This window comes from Mytilus californianus, unplaced genomic scaffold (genome assembly GCF_021869535.1).
Source record: "Mytilus californianus isolate M0D057914Y unplaced genomic scaffold, xbMytCali1.0.p SCAF_63, whole genome shotgun sequence".
Taxonomy (NCBI): domain Eukaryota; kingdom Metazoa; phylum Mollusca; class Bivalvia; order Mytilida; family Mytilidae; genus Mytilus; species Mytilus californianus.
In genome coordinates this window covers 642,273-654,839 of record NW_026262716.1, presented here as the reverse complement: position 1 = coordinate 654,839, position 12,567 = coordinate 642,273, and the positions used below count along the sequence as shown (strand labels likewise).

Sequence of the window (12,567 nt, the reverse complement as noted above, 5' to 3'; positions counted from 1 at the left end):
CATATCATTGAAATACAATAATCAATTATAATGATAACGATTTCCTTGAAAATCACACTAGTTAGTACTTTATTCAGATTTAAAATATTAAATTGTCATGAAATACTAACCTAATATCATTCCCAATATCTCTTTCTTCCCAATTAATAAACCATAGAATTTTTTTTAGATAACTATTTCTATGCATTTTATATAAATACAGCATTAAAAATTAAAATAATAAGGCTATTTAAATGGTTAATATTGTTTAATACTGTTCTTGAAAAAGTTGGAACGAACTGACCAAGCAACTTGGGACGAATTGGTTGGTACGAATCGGAGTTGGAACGAATCATCCAGATACCGAAATATCAGACACCTACATAATGGACAGAGAAAGGACCAAGTGTGGCTTTTTTAAAAGAAACAAATCTAAAAAATCTAAAAGGCATACACCTTTTGTCAGAAAAATTTGGTTGATTATATAGGGAATCACTGAAGCATGACTGGAGTGGGCCCCTACTTATGAAAATTTCTGGATTCGTCACTGCAAAAAGATGTGTCAACTCTGGTCTCAGCAAAATCCAATTTTAGAATATACAGAATCTCATGTTTCTCAGCAAGTAAAACAAGAAGAATAAACTTTTATAAGCAATATTGTAATTAGTTAGATTGACATACATGTATGTTATGGCACCTCTTTACCATGTTTACAATCAAAACATGATTGAATGCATTTCCCACTGAGTTCTAAATGACTTATACACAATTAACTTAGCTTGACAATGTGACCTAGTAGTAATATTAAAAATTAAACGCCATAGTACCAGAAATAGCTAGGCACTATAGCCATGGCTATGAATCCTCATATCATGTATATCATGTAAATATATCTGGGACTTCTAGCATGTCTAGAATTAAAATTATTATATCCTGCATTTGGTTTGAATTGTTGGGTACCTTTTTTTCTTTACATAAACAATGATAAATGTAAGCTTAAGTTAGTAGTAGTAGTGGACCAAGTTTAACCAGTTTCCATGATTTTGAAACATGAAAAAGAAACATTATTTGCAGTCATTGTATTTTGCAATGCAGTTAATCTGTTTTGTAGTGAAAATTATAAATATGGATTTATAATATATATCATATTCAAAAATTTCATCTAAATAGTTCCAGTTCATTTCAACATATTAAATAGTAGACTGAAAGCAGGGGTCAATAATTTTAATTCTAAATGTCCCAGATGGGGTATTTGTAGCCAGTGCTAAATAAGTACATTTGTATCTCTGGCACCTGCTTGTTTATAAAGAATTGTTATTAAAATTATAATATAGAGGCTGGCTTTGTAATTGTTGTTAACCTTTGTTTATTTACATCTGTAGGTTGTATGGTTTGGCAAGTGTATTACTTATTAAATGTGACAACTCTGCATGTCTAGCAACAACAGATGTGCATACCGGCAAGAGAAACCCAAATGGAAGTTATTGCATAAATTCCAAAGTTGCAATATGTATGAAGATATATTTTATCACAGACAAAACAAGTCTAATTTAAAGTAGTATTTGCAATACAGCTATCATTTTGCCACCATCTTTTTTGTTAAACTGGAACTACCAACAAGAAATTTAGCCCAAAAAATTAATTAAGTGTTCATGATAGATTTAATTAAGCTTGGTCAAGTAAAATGATATGTGACTGTGTTTCTAGTACCATCATATGATCTCCATCTTAAAACATTTTTTCTTTGTGAAAAAAATATTTAAAAACACTGCCTGACTCTATTTTCCTTGCATATGCATTTATAAACATTTAACACGCTCACTTCAATTTGAAATAGAAATAACATAATTCCATACCTAAAATTTAACATTATCTATATCTTTTGCCTATTAATTGTTTGGCCAAGTGCCTGAAAAAAGAAAAGTTCACTAGAATAAAACACTGTCTTTTATTTACAAAGTATGGAAACTGCAAAACATATTTGATTGCTGACATACCAACCTGCATTGGTTGCTAGTATAGCCAAAGCCGACATTTATTTCAATGCCTGGCACCTTATTCCAATCATGATATAGCTGAAATATTGCTCATTTGACCACAAAACACCACATATACACACATTTATCATGCAACTTTTGTATACACAGGTATGACACATGCAGGAATGGGACCATCCCATGTAAACAACTTCTTAACAGAATGCAACTTACCACCAATTAGTGATACAACATTGCGCAAAAAGGAGAAAGAGTTCAGTAAGACAATACATGATGTTGCTATGACCTCCTTCAGAGAAGCTCAACATCAAGAAAAACTTCTAAGTCATGGCAAAGTATGTCATTTATATAAATATATAAATAATTACTCATCTGCAAACATTTTTTTAAAATTCCTTCAGCATAAATACTGACTTGAACCAAATACCATTACAAACTAATCATTTTTCTTGGTATTTATTTGCTTGATCAATTATGTATACAACTTTTAAAGTCTTCATCTGACATGGAGAATACTTTTGTATGTAGGTTCAATTCCTACTGAGGACAAATGTACAACATAATGCTTGCTAAAGTCTTTGCTTTTAGCTTAAAGCTTATTGTATATTTGTTTGCATAACATATTATACAATTATGTAAATCAAGGTCTATATAATCTGCATCTTACAGAGAAATCAATCATTTTTGATATACATTCTTCAAAATGATTAATGGGTTTTTGTACATTTTTTTTCTATAGACTGGATTTCACTAAACTTGTAATTTACATGTAAGTTATTTTGTACATTATTGTTTGTTTTAAAGTACAGTTTGTGTGTTGCCAGTATATATTTATATATAAATATTTTCAAAATAATTTTCTTAGTAGACATTGTATGCTTGCATTTAGCTGTATTTACATTTTGTGTGTTAATTTATTACCGGGTACAACTACATGTATTTTGCTGAACTCAGCAGTCAAGTTTTTTCATGTGTAACCCTACTGAAAATGTAAAGTGGGATTTCACTGAAAATACCAGTGGAGTTTCATCAGAGTTCCATTGGAATACCACTGTATTACCACTGGGAAATTTGGTCGGGATTTTCATTGGACATTCATTGTTTTCCATTGGGATATCAGTGGAATATCCAGTGGGATTCCGGTGAATACTCGAGTGGAATACAGTGGAAATTCCATTGGAATACCAGTGAAAACTTCGTTGGAATACCATTGTTTTCCCACTGGACATTTATTGTTTTCTACTGGGATACCAGTGGTAATTCCATTGGAAATTGTAACAATCAACCAAAGAAAACCAGTGATATTTCAATGGAAATTGACAATTCCACTGAAATGTTAGATATCATTTTGCATGCACTGCTTATTTTTGAATGAATTAATAAGAAAACTTGAAATAAGACAATAACCATTTTAATGCAAGTCAACAATTAAAGAAATTACAACAGTTTATACATCATCCACATTTAAGACCTTTTAAACGAAAAGATCAACCTCTTTAAAATATTAACGTTGATAAATTATCATTTTTTAGTCAAAGATGTATTTACTTAATTGTACATGTAAATCATTTTTCTGGTTAAATCATTCATAAGTCCATGGTAACTTTTGGTCCTCTTGAAATCTTTCACAAATGGTTTTAATTTTCAATTTTACAAATTTGTTTATTGTGCATTAAACAAACAAAAATGTCCAGTTAACATGCATACGAAATACTTTGTCAGTTTGGTCAGTTTTCTTCATCATCCATTGATATTATTCATGAATTAAGTCCAAAGTTTCTGCATTCCAATCCTGTTCCATTAAGTCTTCATTGATTAATCTGAAAGAAAAAAATCATACATCATAACATGCATAGAATTTTGAATTAAAATAACATTACAATACCATGCTCCAGTCTGCAATTATTCAAAAATATATGTTACTGGCATATTTTATTTGTGTTTGTGTGTAATTTATTCACAACATTTATACACTAAGAGCAATTTAGACACATGTATGTCTATTATTGAAGACTATGTGTTCTCTAGATATCTTTGGCTATAGTTGTTGGGTTGCTGTCTCTTAGACTTATAACACACATCTCTTTTTATCAAAATAGACTTTTATTGTTCATGGATCAGGTGTCTCTCAAAGCCAAATAAAATAGTATGTGTGGTTCCAGTTACATTTAAAAAAAAAATTAGGGTAGGTAGGTAAGAATTTTTTTTATTTTATGGTTTTTTTTTACATTGAGTCTATCATGTCTATGGGAGCAACATTCTGACTTAAACAGTACTAACTGAAAAATGACAAAAAAATCTTTAGGGTAGGCTATTGTTAAGACTAAAAAAAAAGGTAGGTAAGGTAATTGGAACCACGCAAATATTTTTATTTAGCCTCATATTATCTTTCCCTTTGTGTTGTGTTTGTTGTTGGTTTACTATCTGGTTGAAGCATACCAGACACCTCATTTTGTTCACATAATAGCCATGATTAACCATTGTGCATGATGATCAAATCAATGTTTTTGAGATGTGTTTACAGCTTATAGATGTGAATGATTAACATGATTAATGTATTTTTATTTCAAGTGTGGGAAGGATGAAAAAATAATTCAATAAGTACCTTTCAATAATCTTATACTCAAATTTCTTTTCTGCTGCTGGTTCGTTTGTTTTCATCGTGTTTTCATATTATTGAGTGGATATTGATCGATGCACAGTCATCATTTTTGCAGCTTTGTACCTTCACCATGATCAATCCCTTTTAATATATGGACAACCTAAAAAAAATGTAAAAACATTTTATTAATAATTTTTAATTCTGGTCATGACCTGTATGCATCATATATTACTGATATTTATCATACAATGTACATATATAATTAAGAAGCTTCTTTCAGTTAAGTATAAAGACTCTAAAACACAATATTAACCTTTAGGGATTTTTTGTGTTGCATGTCCATCCAAATCAGAATATGACAAAATTAAGTTGAATGTGCCTGAATGTGTGTAGTAAACTGTAAACATCTTTCCTTGGTTGTGAAGGCACACAATGTAATTCAATATTGAGAATAATAAAATTATTATTACATTCCCACCTCCCCCTTTTCAGAACACCAAATGGTCATCCTCAAAGTGTGAACTAACAGAGCCCATGAATGAAACTAAAGGGGGTGTATATCTTTTTTTTTAATTTTAATTAAAAATATTCATGATGTAAAAATCAAATGTAAAATCTCTTAAAAATTACCTGTATCTGCTGTACGTCTGCCCTACATCAGCACATCGTCTCATCGTAAATTCTTGGTTCAACAGCTAATGTCATACCTAAATGTTCTGCCTTTAATGTCTATTTCTTTATTTATCGAAGGTTGTTGAGTATTAATTATTATTAACACGATTAATGTAACCACAGCTGGACAATGCTGGACAGGATACATATTCGTACAATATTTTTAGTTTCAAATTTGAACACATTCCGTGTATTAATGATAACGACTATCTGATTGGCCGATCGGAAATCCCGGAAATAGAGTTATCCAATCAAATCAGCGGTTATATATATAGTCTGGTAGAAAAAAAATGGCAGCCTCCATGAATGTAAACATGTGTGTTGAAAAACAACATTATAGACTACAGTTTCACGAATTTTCTGCTCAAATTATGCCAAAACACTGACATTTAGCGTACAATTGATTGGAGCGGATTATATGTGAAATGTTTCTATAGATTAACTTATATGACCCGAGTTCCAGTACCGAGTTCAGGACATGAAAATGATGAAAAATTCATCACACCGACAAAGTTAAGATACCGAAACAGTTTATAGAACAATGTGGAAAATGAAAGCCGTTCACTTTACTTTTCTCAAAAGAACAGTAGACCAGTAACAGTTAATGAACATGATGAAGTTAAAGGAGAAATAATTATATTATTGTATACATGTAGACTGTAGTGCAGGGCAGTTGCCAGTACGGTCACTTGAAGAAAAAAACGGAGTTATCCTAACAATTCGTACAGTCTGAAGATAATTTCTGCAACAGATCTGTTTAAAACGGCCCTTTTAAGAGCCATGCACATTTTTCAAAAAGAATCTTAATTGTTTTTGTTCGTTAAATCAAACAGAATCTTATTCTCAACCCAATTTGATATAAAATATTCATTTCTTTATTTATATTATCTGATTATTGAACATTTAATTTTATTTCTTAATAGTTAAAATGTATCCTTTCAATGTGTCATACTCATAGGCTATATGGTGATGCATTATATTCACCCTACATCTGAGGAGCTACCATTTTACTTATTTTATAGGGGGGGGGGTCTTTCAGACCAAATGATTATTTTCATTTGTTACTAGGCAAGTGATTTCATATCACATTTAACCATGTAACATTTTTTGAACAAATGTTTCATATACATGTATATATGTAGGTTTATGAAATATTCATTACATCCCATATATTATCATGATTATATTATTTAATTTCTTATCAGGCCAGCAAATTATATGTTACAAATTAAATCCTTTATATAATAATCATGCACTTAATTATTTGAAAAATTTAAATTAGAAGTATATATTCCTTTAAATTTCTAAGTCCAAAATTCCACTGGAATATTTGCATTAAATCAAAACTCCACTGAAATATAAACAATAATATTCCACTGGAAATTAATTGGAAAATCTTTGGAAGTTTCATTGGAAATTTCACTGATTTTCCATTGGAATTACAGTGTGAAAAATATTCCAGATGTTTTGGATGAAATTCTAATGGGATTCCATCGGAATATTTTTTTCCACTGAATACCAGTGTAATTTCACTGGAAATCCAGTGGAATCCCGTACTCATTTTCAGTAGGGAAATTAAACCAAACGTCCCTGTCTGACACTCTATCCAAGAGGGTGGCTATTATTATCTTCAAATGGCAAACAATTACAGATTTTCAGCAACAATGATCCTTGGGTTGTCCTTTTACAATTGTGTTATGCAGCCCCAACCATCATCCAATATAGCCACAGTTGACAAAAATAACAATATATTGAAATGCCAAAAACTTCTAAATTTTTAGCTGGAATTGACTGAAATCTGAAATGAAGTAACTGGATAAAAAGATTGCATGTTACTGTTAGCCTTGCCCTTCATTATCAAAGATGGCCACAGTTACTAAAATCTAACTTTGCTTAAAATTCCTGTGCATAGTTCAGCTCAACTGACAACCAGTTGAGCAATTTAAGGCTCCTGGAAGCCTCTGGTTTAAAATTTAACCATGGATTTATTATGTTATTATGCTGGTTTTAATCTGTTTTACAGGTGGCAGCAAGTTTTGATGGTGGTTGGCAGAAAAGAGGATCTGGATGGAATTATAACAGTAATACTGGTAATTGTGCTGGAAAATTTGACAATCAGCAAAAACTGTTGTTGTCTCTTGTAAATTATAGCTTTCAAATTATGATTTTAAAATAATTTGCAGAACTGCAATCTTGAAACCTAGTTATTACTTTTCTGTCAGTGACTTCATGTGCCTATAACTAATTACAGACTAAAGAAAGGATTTTCACAATTTTAAAAAGTAATGCTCATAGCTATAGGCTATGCCCTTGAATTACCATGTAATTTTCCTATTCTTTTAAATGAACCCTTATCAATTCATCTGTGTGTAACACCCTTGTTAGAACACTGGACTGAACATCCTTCCATGGATTTTGACCAAATTTTATACATATTTAATCTTGAAGAATATGTCAAGGGTCAGGGTCAAGGTCACTGTTTTAAACACCCTTATGAACACAAGAATCAACATTCTTAAATAGGTTTTTAAAAATTAAACTTTGTAAATACTTAGTACTAAGTAATATCTGGAACTGTATTGATTTTCAAGGTCAAAGGTCAAGGTCACGGATTCAAATGTAAACGAAGAGGGGATGTCACACTTCATATCAACCTTGTTGTCATATAAGCATAAAAAGTACATCTGACATAGAAATAATTTAAAGTATAAGAACATAAATATGCGCAAGCAAAAAGAGTCGCTAATTTAATAAATTTATTAAGCTGTCGTTAGCTCCAAAGACATACGGGAAACTGTTTTTATACGACCGCAAACAAATTTTTGTGGTCGTATATTGGTATGACGTTGGCGTCGTCGTCCGAAGACACATTGGTTTTAGCACTCTAACTTTAGTTTAAGTGAATGGATCTCTATGAAATTTTACCACAAGGTTCAATACCACAAAAGGAAGGTTGGGATTGATTTTGGGGGTTATGGTACCAACAGTAAAGGAATTAGGGGCCAAAAATAAGCATTTTTGTAACTTCCAGACATAACTTGTGTGTTAGTGTATGGATCTCTCTGACATTGTACCACAAGGTTCCATATCACAAAAGGAATGCTGGGATTGATTTTGGGGGTAATTGCCTCAAAATTTTAGGAATTAGGGGCCAAAAAAGGGGCAAAAAACAAGCATTTTTCTAGTTTCATGACAATAACTTGTGTGTAAGTGTATGGATCTTTCTGAAATTGTACTACAAGGTTCCATATCACAAAGGGAAAGCTGGAATTGAGTTTGGGGGTAATTGCCAAAACGTTTAGGAATTGGGAGCCAAAAATAAGCATTTTTCTAGTTTCCAGAAAATAACTTGTGTTCAAGTGTAGGGATCTCTCTGAAATTGTACTGCAAGGTACCATACCACAAGGGGAAGGCTGGGATTGATGATGGGGGTAATTGCCTCAATATTTTAGGAATTAGGGGCCAAAAAGGGGCAAAAAACAAGCATTTTTCTAGTTTCAGGACAATTACTTGTGTGTAAGTGTATGGATCTTTCTGAAATTGTACTACAAGGTTCCATATCACAAAGGGAAAGCTGGGTTTGAGTTTGGGGGTAATTGCCTTAAACGTTTAGGAATTTGGGGCCAAAAAGGGGCCAAAAAACACATTTTTCTAGTTTCCAGACAATAACTTGTGTTCAAGTGTATGGATCTCTCTGAAATTGCACTGCAAGGTACCATACCACAAAGGGAAGGCTGGGATTGAGTTTGGGGGTGATGAATCATAAGGGGGTTCAAAAAATTTTTGGGGGGGGGGGGATTTTTTTTTTTTTCCTTTTTTTCCTTTTTTTTTTTCTTTTAAAATTTTCCGTTTTAAGTTGGTTATTTCTGATTTATATTTAAAAGCAAATGATAATGATATGGTAGGAGATACACACCAAACAGGATGTGTAAATTATTATATAATAAGTATTGTGCAATAGCAAGAAATTTTCAACTGCAAAGTATTGCACAATAGCAAGAAATCTTCAATTGCACAGTATTGCGCAATAGCAAGAAATCTTCAGTTGCACAGTATTGCGCAATAGCAAGAAATATCCAATAGCACAATATTGCGCAATAGCAAGAAATTGTCAATTGTACAGTATTGCGCAATAGCAAGAAATATTTAATTGCACAGTATTGTACAAAAGAAGATACTTCGTATAAATTGCTTATTTCTTGACCAATTTCAATGGGATTTTATTCTTGAATTCTTGAGGTTCTTTAATATGCTGAATCTAACCGTGTATTTAGTTTTTGGATTTTGGGCCCCGTTTTTAAATTGGTCCACATTGAGGTCCAAAGGGTCCAAAATTAAACTTTGTTTGATTTCATCAAAAATTGAATTATTGGGGTTCTTTGATATGCCGAATCTAACCGTGTATTTAGATTCTTAATTTTTGGTTCCGTTTTCAAATTGGTCTACATTAAGGTCCAATTAAAGGGTCCAAAATTAAACTTAGTTTGATTTTAACAAAAATTGAATTCTTAGTGTTCTTTGATATGCTGAATCTAAACATGTATTTAGATTTTTGATTATGGGCCCAGTTTTCAAGTTGGTCCAAATCGGGGTCCAAAATTAAACTTTGTTTGATTTCAACAAAAATTGAATATATGGGGTTCTTTGATATGCTGAATCTAACCATGTATTTAGATTTTTGATTTTTGGGCCCTGTTATCAACTTTGTCCACATTGAGGTCAAAAGGGTCCAAAATTAAACTTTGTTTGATTTCATCAAAAATTGAATTCTTGGGGTTCTTTGATATGCTGAATTTAACCATGTATTTAGATTTTGGATATTGGACCATAATAGGTGAACGTCCAATTTAAAATTTTTAAGTTCTTAGACCACATTCATTCTGTGTAAGAAACCTATGCTGTGTCAAATATTTAATCACAATCCAAATGCAAAGCTGTATCAAGCTTGAATGTTGTGTCCATACTTGCCCCAACTGTTCAGGGTTCGACCTCTGCGGTCGTATCAAGCTGCGCCCTGCGGAGCATTTTATTTGTTACTTGGTTTAGAATAATGGATTTAGCATTATCACTATTATTCTTTATCAGAAAAATTTGAAAAAAAAGATTATCTAAGGCAATCCCCCTAAAAAAATGTAAACATAAATTGTGTGTCTACCAAGTTCAGCTTTTATCCCTAAATTAGAGGATGTCTTTCTAGTTCATAGATTATATTTACTGAAATTAACATGAACATTTTATAAGTACAATGAAGGTTTTAATTTTAACAGGCCATGCAACTATGATTGGAAAAGAAACTGGAAAAATAATGCTCTGGGATCAAAGAAGCAGATCATGCAAGACCTGTGAATACCATCTTGCAAATCAAACTCAGATTCCAGACCACCTTTGTTCTAAAAACTGGTATGGGTCAAGCAAGGCCATGGAATCAGATATGGCAGTATCGATGGCACACACTTTAAAAAATGAAGGGTGTGAAATAAAAGGTATGCTATTTGAATTGCATGTACATTTTACAAGGGAAATTTGGTTATAAAAGAAGAACTTGTCTGAAGTATATGGATGTCCCTATTTATATTGCCTACAAAACCTTGCTCAGCAGACAATTTCAATGCACTACATATGTTCCTATAGCTGAAATATTGCTCATTCAACTATATACAAATAATAGTATCCATTCATTATTCAGGTGAAGAAAGACTGTTTTTATATGCCCGTTTACGGGTCGTATTATGGTATACCGTTGACCGTCTGTCTGTCCGTCCGTCCTTCATCAACATGTTGGACATTAATTCAAAAGCGCTTTGATCAATATGCATGAAACTTTGGTGAATTGTTTATATCTATTGATGTGAGCTCCCTTTCATTTTGTATACATTTCAGATTTATCATTTCCGAGTTTTGGGGTTTAATTCATTAAAAAAGGGGTGATTTTCCCGCTTTCGGACAATAACTTAAAAACAATTTCACCAATTTGCATGAAACTTTTGTGAATTGTTCATATCTATTGACGTGAGCTCCCTTTCGTTTTTTTATAAATTTAGGATTTACTGTTTCAGAGTTTTGGGGTTTTATTAATTAAAAAAGGGGGGATTTTCCAGTTTTCATACAACAACTCAAAAACAATTTCACAAATTTGCAAGAAACTTTTGTGAATTGTTTATTTCTATGGACATGAGCTCCTTTTTGATTTTTATAAATTTCAGACTATACGTTTCTGATTTATGAGGTTTTATTCATTACAAAAAGGGGGATTTTCCAGTTTTCGGACAATAACTCAAAAATGCTTTCAGCATTTTTTATGAAACTTTGGTAAATTGTTTATATCTATTTTTTTAAGCTCCCTTTTCATTTTTATAAATATTCGATTTTATATTTCCGAGTTATAAGATTTTATTTGTTTATAGTCTGACAACAGATTTACTAAGTATTATGCAACAGCACAGTGTATTGCTCAACACAAGAAATCTTTCATATAGACAATTTCAAGTTCTTTGACTACATTTATTCAGAAACCTATAATATATCAAATATTTAATAACAATCCAAATTCAGACCTGTATCAAGCTTGAATATTGTGTCCTTTTTTGCCTAAACTGTTCAGGGTTGGACCTCTGTGGGCGTATCCAGCTGCGCTCACTGAAGCAGTTTATTTTTCATGCATCCATAACTGTTAAAATAAAAATGCCCAATGATATGAAATTTCTATAATGATCGCATGTTCTTTTATTCTTTTAGTGATACATGCTGACAATGATGCAGCTACCACTTCAAAATTGAAAGTTGATTTTGAAGATCTTGAAAAGAGAGATGATCAGAATCATTTGAAAAAGGGCTTATCAAAAAGTTTGCATCAAATGTCTGTAAAGTAAGCTATATAAATGTACCACTATGCATCCAATGTTACACTTTAGTAACTAATTATAATTAAACAAACAAAGTGTTTTTGTTTTTTTTTTACTTCAGATTTGACTTATAATCCTAAAGCAGAATTCCTGAACCTATATATAAAGAAAAGACGTGGTATGATTGCCAATGAGACAACTCTCCACAAGAGACCAACTGATACAGAAATTAACAACTGTAGCTCACTGTATAGCCTTCAACAACGAGCAAAGCCTATACCGCATAGTCAACTATAAAAGGCCCCAAAATGACAAATGTAAAACAATTCAAACAAGAAAACTAACTGCCTAATTTATGTACAAAATAATGAATGAAAAAAACAAATATGTAACACGTCAACAAACGACAACCACTGAATTACAGGCTCTTGACTTGGGACAGACACAGTATGTTGGTTGAATGATGTGTAATTTT

At 31.8% G+C, this 12,567-nt stretch overlaps 1 protein-coding gene and 1 long non-coding RNA gene across 2 annotated transcripts; one reads left to right on the top strand and one right to left on the bottom strand.

Moving 5' to 3' along the window:
- Positions 1-2,129: 2,129 nt before the first annotated feature.
- LOC127707311 (uncharacterized) lies at positions 2,130-12,148 on the top strand. Its single transcript, XM_052211835.1, has 4 exons — positions 2,130-2,311; positions 7,274-7,340; positions 10,518-10,733; positions 11,986-12,148. Exons 1-4 carry the CDS (start codon positions 2,144-2,146, stop codon positions 12,117-12,119), a joined length of 585 nt encoding a protein of 194 aa, XP_052067795.1. The 5' UTR covers positions 2,130-2,143; the 3' UTR covers positions 12,120-12,148.
- Positions 3,372-5,800, bottom strand: LOC127707312 (uncharacterized). Its single transcript, XR_007984764.1, has 3 exons — positions 5,209-5,800; positions 4,582-4,738; positions 3,372-3,796 (listed from the first exon to the last, which is right to left on the bottom strand). It is a non-coding gene; the product is annotated as an uncharacterized LOC127707312 (long non-coding RNA).
- Positions 12,149-12,567: the final 419 nt, after the last annotated feature.

Excerpts from the sequence above, each read along its gene's own strand:
- LOC127707311 (XM_052211835.1), top strand. The coding sequence starts at position 2,144 with ATGGGACCATCCCATGTAAACAACTTCTTAACAGAATGCAACTTACCA. Across the intron at positions 2,312-7,273 it reads AACTTCTAAGTCATGGCAAA|GTGGCAGCAAGTTTTGATGG; the intron begins GTATGTCATTTA and ends TCTGTTTTACAG. Across the intron at positions 10,734-11,985 it reads TGAAGGGTGTGAAATAAAAG|TGATACATGCTGACAATGAT; the intron begins GTATGCTATTTG and ends TTATTCTTTTAG.